The sequence below is a fragment of the Etheostoma spectabile genome, chromosome 6, assembly GCF_008692095.1.
Source record: "Etheostoma spectabile isolate EspeVRDwgs_2016 chromosome 6, UIUC_Espe_1.0, whole genome shotgun sequence".
In the NCBI taxonomy this organism is placed as follows: Eukaryota; Metazoa; Chordata; class Actinopteri; order Perciformes; family Percidae; genus Etheostoma; species Etheostoma spectabile.
This window is the reverse complement of record NC_045738.1, coordinates 30438412-30446488: the sequence shown is the minus strand read 5'-3', so window position 1 is coordinate 30446488 and position 8077 is coordinate 30438412. Positions and strand designations below refer to the sequence as shown.

The window sequence follows — 8077 nt, the reverse complement described above, 5'->3', positions numbered from 1 at the left end:
ACACCTTTCTCATGGTTTGTTTCGAGGACAAAAGTGTGAAGAAGGATGAATGTCTTTTTTCTTTGAAGATCCTAGTCCAAAAGTACTACTTCAAGCTGGCTCAACGGTGACATTCACTGCACTCAGGATGAGATTGATTATGTGGTGAAACTCCAACCACAAACATCAGTCACATCCATGCAAAGATCCCTTCGTTGTCTGGTCAATCAATCAAATTATCCAAGAACAAAACATTGAAAACATAATGATGGGTGGAAAAATAGCAGACAAATTTGTGGCCTACATGGGTCTCTGGCCTGCTTTCCTGCAGCTCAACCACAGACTTGAAGACCTTTATCTAGGTCTGAGTTCACCTTCACCTCTTTCGTAACGTCTCTCAAGAGTCATCCTTTCCCATGTTCTTAAGCATACTCAAATAATGTTCAAATATGTGAGCAGAGTTGGCGCGAACTCTACACACTCCTTTGTGGTTTAGGAATCCATAAGCATATCCTGCGGTGTGCAAACCAAAGACTCGACCACGAGCGTCAAACACCGGGGAGCCAGAAGAGCCGTGATACATGAAAGTGTTGTAGGTCCCAACTTTGTCTGCTTTTTTTCCACCCATCATTATGTTTCAATGCCATTGATTATTTGAGGAAGTGTTAAGATGACAGACAATGAAAGGATTTGTATGGATGGTAATTGACCCTGGACAGCGCTCTCTCTTCTCTTCTCAATGATAAATGTAGGATCCATCTTTCATCCTTGATGGGGTGAACCTAATAATACCAGGCCTACCTTATGAGGCATTGGTCCAAAAACGTCAGGAGCCAGGTTGGCACCTCCTGATGCTGTGTCGTGTCGATGGTTTGATTTCTGGCTCTCAGGGTTGAGCTCAAGTAGGCATAATCTGAGATAATCCGAGGTGCAAGCGATTGTCACGGGAGCCAGCTCGTAGTTAATAATAATTTATAGTGCTGGACAGGGACCTTTAATAGTTGAAAAAACAAACACTTACATACCGTCTTAATTTTCGTCCTTCGACACAATCTGTTGAAAAGGTGTGCGTTGGTCAGATGATCGTTGTCAAGCCCTCAGAACAAAGGCCTGTTCCTGAAGAAGCATCTCATCACCACTTTGCAAACAGATCGCCCCTGTTTCTCCTCATTGCAGATTCGGACTCTGTGGACTTCACTGAAGGATCGTTGGATCTTCCCAAAGTTTTTCCTTGCTCATAGGTTGACTGCTTTCTCGAAAAGAATCCCCAGGGACTCTCCACTCTGTAACAAGCCATCAATTCTCTCAAAGCTGGACTCTGCTGACGCAGTTCTTATCATAAACTTCTCCTCAATTTCAGCACTGCTGGACCTTTATCACATACCGATATGAACTGGTTTCCACTATGCGTGTACTACAATTAAAACTGGCGTGAGGGTTTTTTTTATTGTCTTGACTACGAACATTCATCTTCTTTTCTGTTGCGAGCACATTGTGAAGGGGGACCGAGTACTTGAGCACTCAGAAGAATTGGCACTGCTGTCGTTCAAAAGGGGTTCCTAGGTGTCAGTGGTGTGATACCCGCCGGCTGATGGGTTATTTCGGTGTCAAACCTTGTTGTGGTGCCACTGCAGATGATTGAAATCTTGGATTCTCCACTTGTCAGCCAACAGAGCCTGACGTATGCCCGCAACCGCAGCAACGTGCATCACATGAAGGGCCTATCTCGATTAGAGAGTTCTTTGACGTAGCTCACCCCTTTACCCCTACCTTTCTCTGTTCGCACATGACTACAGATCGACATTTAAACCTTTTGAAACATGACGTGACGTCCCGCGTATTTGCCTTTTTTGTAGGGTTGGTCTTTTTGGAACGGCCACTTTTCACATGAACTCCAAACTGACACCCCAAAATAACTACGTTGATGTAACTGACACAATTGAGAACCATAGAACTATAATGTATGTTTACTACACGTTCTTACACCTGAGATAATAATCTATAACACACTATGTCTCTTACCCGTACCCAAGTCTAGCATTGTTTACCACTAGAAAGTGGCTGCATTTCTCTATTTATTTCGCCGCCAACTTGCACTTTTTACGAGGATGACCCTTCCCGCGTTCTTCTTCTCCCCACCCCCAAGCGCCTTTGCTCTTCACTATTTGTCCACAGCTTTTTCTTCCCCCAAGTTACCTCTCCTTTCCTCCCTTCCCCTTTCCCCTTCGAGTTTGTGGGACTCGGACTTTCCTCAGTTCTTTCTTTTTTCACCTTTTTTCCACTTTTGTATGACCCCCTTTTTTCCCCCAATTTTCTCCCCCCCCCCCCCTCCTTCCCTCCAACGCACCGTAACACTCGGCAACAATCTGGGGAGCGGTGTCCATCCACTGACGCCCCGGGGCAGCGCCACAAACACACAGGGTGGACACAACCCTTTCTTACCAATGGTGTACCCCCCCCCCCCCCCCTCCCCCCACCCCAGTGGAAAACCCATTCACTCCGCAGTCTGTAGACGCGCGTCTTGCCGCTTTCCTACATCCCCTAACTAAACACCTTCCCTGCTAAGGTTTAGACAGTCCACATGGCATGCCTTTCTTCCCTATCTATGATCATTGTTGAGTGTTTAGAGGCGGTGAGGTTTCATGATAATTCCCCCAATTTCATAGAGGAAAGAACAGTTTTCGGGGCATTACTTTGTCAATGTAATTTTACTTCCGTTTTAGTTTGGTTTCCTGTGTGTGGGTATGTGTCTGTGTGTTTGGTGTGTTGTGTGTGTGGTTTGTTTGTGTGTGATGTATGTGTGACTTGTGTGTGTGCTTGTGGTAGAGGGTAGTGTGGTGTCTGTGTGTGTTGGGTGTGCTATGAGTGGGTGTGTGTGTGGTGTGTGTGTGTCTGTGCTTGTGTGTGGGGTGGTGTATGTCTGTGTGTGGTGTGTGGTGTGTGTGCCTGTGTGGGTGCTGTGTGTGTGTGCTTGTGTGTACACACAAGAAAGATGTATGTGTGTGTGTGCTTGTGTGTGTGTGATGTGTGTGTGTGTCTGTGGTTGTGTAAAAGTGTGCTTGGGATGTGTGTGTGGTGTGTGCTTGTGTGTGTGTGTGTGGCTGAAAGGTGTGCTTGTGTGTGCAGGATGGTGTCGTGTGCTTTGTGTGCGGTGTGGTCGTGGAATGGGGGATGTGTGGGTCTGTGTGTGTGTGTGTGGCTTGTCTGGGTGTGTGTGGTGTGTAGGTATGTCTGCCACTACGTATCTAACATTTTCAGAGGATTTCAATATTTAATAATATTTCCGGAAAGAAACCGGGTTCTTGTTACTTGTTCTTACTACACTGTCAGGTGCTTTAATTATGTATACTTCTAGTACTCTATTTTGTCTGTGGTCCGTTGTTGTTGTAACGTACAACTGTGTTTTGAATGTGAATGTGGGACCTACTTTCCGTCTCCAGCGGTTGTGTTAAGACAGTTCCGTGCCATATCAGCATGTCACGATTGGGCGGGCAGGGCGGCGGGCCTTCGGCCAGGGTGACGCGGTCAGAAAGACGTTATCCGTGATGGCTGAAGAGAATCAGTCTCTTAACCGGAAGAGCTGGTAGCTGCAACGCGCTGGAAAGCGAAAGGGGCGTTTCTCAATCTGTGCTTTTCTATGGACTTGTGTCCTTGAGTTTCTATGATGCCCGTCACTGTCTGCTGGGGGGGCCCCGTCCTGCTGCCCCAATCCCCCCAAGTTCGCAATTTTGCGCAGGAGAGGTACAGTTCCCTCCCACGAGATGTGAGTCTCGGCCCAAGCCATTTTCCGCGGGATACATGCGGGACTGGTGAGTGGTGACAGTATGGAACAGGGGGTCCGGGCAGGCCTCGCAGGGTGAGCCGCCTTCAATTGGGGTCCGATCTCCTCATTTTATTTACGCCAGGGACAGTGTACCTTCACTCCCGTTGCTGTAAATGCCCCCGGCCGTAGCAAAGGCTATTTTCTCCGTATTGTCCCTGGACAGATCCTTACCATGGTCTTCCGCCCAAAACACACAACAATAAAGAAAACTCCCAGTCACACAATACACAATACAACCAGTCGTCCTAACAGCTCCACTCTTTCACCCCCCGCAGAAAATACAGTCTCCCCATGTCACTCCCGCCCTCGGACACATAAACACACACTTTCCAACCGAGCTCCACGCCCCAATAGAGACCCACAGTTGAGCGCTTTCGGTTTCCCGGATACCAATTTTTCCAAATTTACGTCTCTATATAACTCACTAAATGAATTTTTTAGAGATGTTTTAATTACGGCGGCGACTCCAGCGGTGGCGATTTTGCTCTAGGAGATCCACCGAAAAATTGATGTGTGAATTAAAAAGACTCGGAGGTGGAAAAGCTCCGCAAACCCCAGGCGGAGGCCGAGCTGCTACGGCCAGCCCGGGAATGCCCTCTCGCGAGCACGGTCGTTCACAAGTCAGCTCGACAGCCCTCTGGCCCCAATAGTCTAGAAACAGACCCTCTGGACCCACGTAGAACCCTGTTGGCACAAGTCTAGACAGACGTCTAGACGACCCCTCTGGCCCCACGTTCAGACAGACCACTCCCTCTGGCCCACATTTAGACAGCCCCTGCTGGCCCCCAGGCTAGCACAGCCCCGCTGGGCCCCACGTCAGTAGCAGACACATCTGGCCCACTTTAGAATAGACCCCTCTGGAACCCGTCTAGGACAGGACCCATCTGGCCCCAGTTAGACAGACCCGTTGGGCCCCCGTTCTAGACAAACCCTTCTGGCCCACATGAGACCCAGACCCTCTGGCCCCACGTCTAGACAGACCCCTCTGGCCCCACATTTAGACAGCCACACTCTGGCCACATTTAGGACAGACCCCCCGCAAGCCAAAGCCATTGTCCACAATTGAAAGATCTTTTAAACAATTTTACCGCGTGTTATTATATTCTGTCCTCCTCATCCCGATGCGTACTCGCCCAGGATCTCTTCTGTTCTCCGGTAACGATCCACTATACCCAAGTACCAATCTATAATTTTATAAACTATTTATTACAAGTTTCTGTTCTGTTTCAATTAAAATGAATCACATTACAACAGATGGAGTACGCGTTTGTTTTTCCGCCGTTGAGTCGTTATTTATGACGGTATTGCCCGTGTATTCATCGCACTTTAACAGAACCGGTCCCACACACCAACGGGCGCGGTGTGAAAGGTGACCGTCCATGCTTTATTTGAATACACACATCACAAAAGTGTAAAAGCGCACTCTTTTGGGCGGGTTGCGCAAATAACAGGGGAAGAAAGACGCTTCGGTATCCAAAATCATGTCCACAGCTTGTGTATGTACTTCGAAATTGGCGAGTCAGACTTCCAGGTACAGCTAGGCAAGTACGGTCTCCCAAGAAAACAAGTCCGTTCTTTGCGTACTTGGTATGAGAAAAACGCCGAAGGTAAAAATAAAGAAACATTATGTAGACATATGGAAAAACATACAATGGGTGTGTGTGGTGTGTGTGTGTGTGTGTGTGTGTGTAGCCGCTAGCACGGTTGAGGCATGTTGTAGGTAGGTAGCACAAGCTAAAGTACCGGGTGGGAGGGTGACGAGACCGTCCCCCAAGGTGTTCGGTTTTTAACGAGAGTCCATGTAATGGCGACGTCAGCCAAAAGCGGCTAGTTGTTGCGTAGTGCCGGCAGTGTTGAAAAAAGGACGTGGAAGAGAAATACGTAGCCTTCCAGCCGCGTGCCTGCTTGTTGTTTAAGTTCTACAGTTAAAAATGTAAAATAACGGCCGTGTACCCGTTCCACAAATCCTGGTTTTGAGTGACCATGTCACGGAAAGCAATGTCCCGGTTTTCACTGTGACTGACACCGCACCCGGACAAGAATGAACGGAACCGAAAACACGTGCGCGCGAACTGGTCCGTCTCTGTTAGCACGCAGCTAGACTCCCGAGTGACGCTTGTCGGGACTACCCGCACAGCGCCCGTCGTAGCGCTGTTTTACGTGCGTGACGTGAAACCCCGAGAAGATCACGCCGTGGACGCGGTCCCGTGGCTCTGGCAGGAGGAGCCAGTGGAGTCATGGTAGCCCGCTCTTTCCCGGTGATGCTGAGCGTTACTGCGCAGACATCCCCCACCCTGCGCTTACGACGTAGTGTCTGCCGCGTGGGACCCTTGTCTGCCCTCCCCCTGCTGTTAACCTTCACATAGCCCGGCTAACACTGCTAATCAGCATGCAGGAGTTAACCTGTCCATCGGCCCTGGCTCCTTCTTGCGCCCCTCCACCCTGCTCGTTCCCCATTCCCCTCGGCACCGGCTCCTTCCTGTCCCTCCCTGATCGTCCCCGTGCGCCATTGCACAAGGTCCTTGCTGCCCCTCCTGTTCGTTCCTCATTCACATAGGCCCGGCTTACTCTGTAAACTCCCCTGCTCGTTCACCATCCCATAGGCCCCCGGTCCTTCCCTGCTAATCAACATGCTTCCGTTACCCCTTAACCTAGGCAGGCCCCTATGCTGCTACTACCAGTCGTTACCCTTCCCCTCGCCCCGGCTCCTTCCTGCTCCCTCCCTGCGCGTTCACATTAACCTAGGCCCCGGACTCATTACTGTCCTCTATGCTACCGTTACATTCCACATAGGCACCGGCTAATGCCTGCTCACAACCTGCTAGTTAACCTTACCCTAGCCCCCGGCTAATTTCCGCTCCCACATGCTCGTTCCCCTTCCACTCCGCCGGCCGGGATCCTTCCTGCTCCCCTAAATGCCGTGCCCTCCCACCTAGGTACGGCTAAGTAGGCCTAACTCCCATGCTCGTACTCGGTCCAGGATACTTTACTGCTAACTCACCTGCTAGTTCACATCACCCTAGCGTACCGGCTCCATTCCTGCTACTCCACGCAGCTAGTGAGTTAAATTTCCATCGGTAACGCATATTATATATCTACATTTACCTACACGGTTAACCAGCAATTGTTTTCTCATAAATGAAACCTGGATTGGTCATGCATAAGTTGTTATGTTGCATTCGTTGTTTGCACAGGAATACTTGATTCATCTAAGAAAGATGTCTGGTTCGTTCTGAGTATGACCCAGACTCTCCTAACTGGGAGCAGAAGCGGATGATAGGTGAGGGACGGGTCCTGTTCTGGTTCAGTTCCTAGCGCGTTTGAGAGGAGGACATGGGGCGCGCTGTACAAGGGGGGGCCAAGAGCATGCGAGGCACGGCGACGGGAGGGGGGGGGGACAAAAAAGCGGCCCCCCCCCCCCCCGGGTTAAAGGGGGAGACAGTTTCAAGCGCGACCAGGCCGCGTAAGGGCTGGACAGGAAGTGACGAAAACCCCACCACGGTGGTAGCAATTTCGAGGTAATAAAATATAATCCGACCCCAGATCACAGCTGAGTACTCAGTGCTCCAGAGGTTGTACTTATGCCGAGTAGATCTCCGCCTGCTCTAAAATGAGATCGCTGCCATGACGGCTCATAACAGATGGAGTGATTGACGATCAGATCGAGAGCTAGTCTCTGACTTCTAAACTCTCTATCAGCCCGCACCAGTGTTCTGGACAGCATAAGTCTTTAAATCAGACACATAGAATTAACCCCTAAGATTCACCACCAGCAATCCAACCAAAGTTTCTAAGTCAAACGTCATCACGTTGTCAACCACTCAGAGTGTTCGATCAGTGCGCAGCGGTGTTTCCCAAGCTGCTCTGGGTCACGACGGCTCTTGCACAGATCGGGGAAAAAAGCAAGGGCCGCAGCCCTAGGGTGTCTAGACGGCGGCCCCTGGTCTTCAGGACCTAGACGGCCGACGCACTGGTCTCAGAACCTGAGCCCATGGCTTCTCAGACCTGCGGCCCTGGTCTCAAACCTGCACCCCTGGTCCAGACCCTGGCACCCCCTGAGTCTCAGAACCTGCCACCACCTGCGTCTAGGGACCGAGACAGGCACGGGTCTAAGACTGCGGCACTGGTCTAAGACCTTGCAGCCTTGCTCCGTGAGATTTCCCGTTGCCGTGGGCATGAGTCAGCGCGCAGTCGGGATCAAAGTTGGACACAAATTACACCAGCATGCATCGCCGGGCGCCCGATCGCGGGGTGAGGGATTCTGCTTCAGACCTG

The 8077-nt window shown here is 50.4% G+C and overlaps 1 protein-coding gene across 1 annotated transcript in view; it reads left to right on the top strand.

The window, feature by feature from the left end:
* Nucleotides 1–7760, top strand: part of LOC116690935 (uncharacterized) — a gene marked incomplete at its 5' end in the record, with an annotated part of 10519 nt that extends 2759 nt beyond the window's left edge. The window contains 1 exon segment of the mRNA XM_032518162.1: nt 7628–7760. Within this exon segment, the coding sequence (XP_032374053.1) occupies nt 7628–7760 (133 nt within the window).
* Nucleotides 7761–8077: the final 317 nt, after the last annotated feature.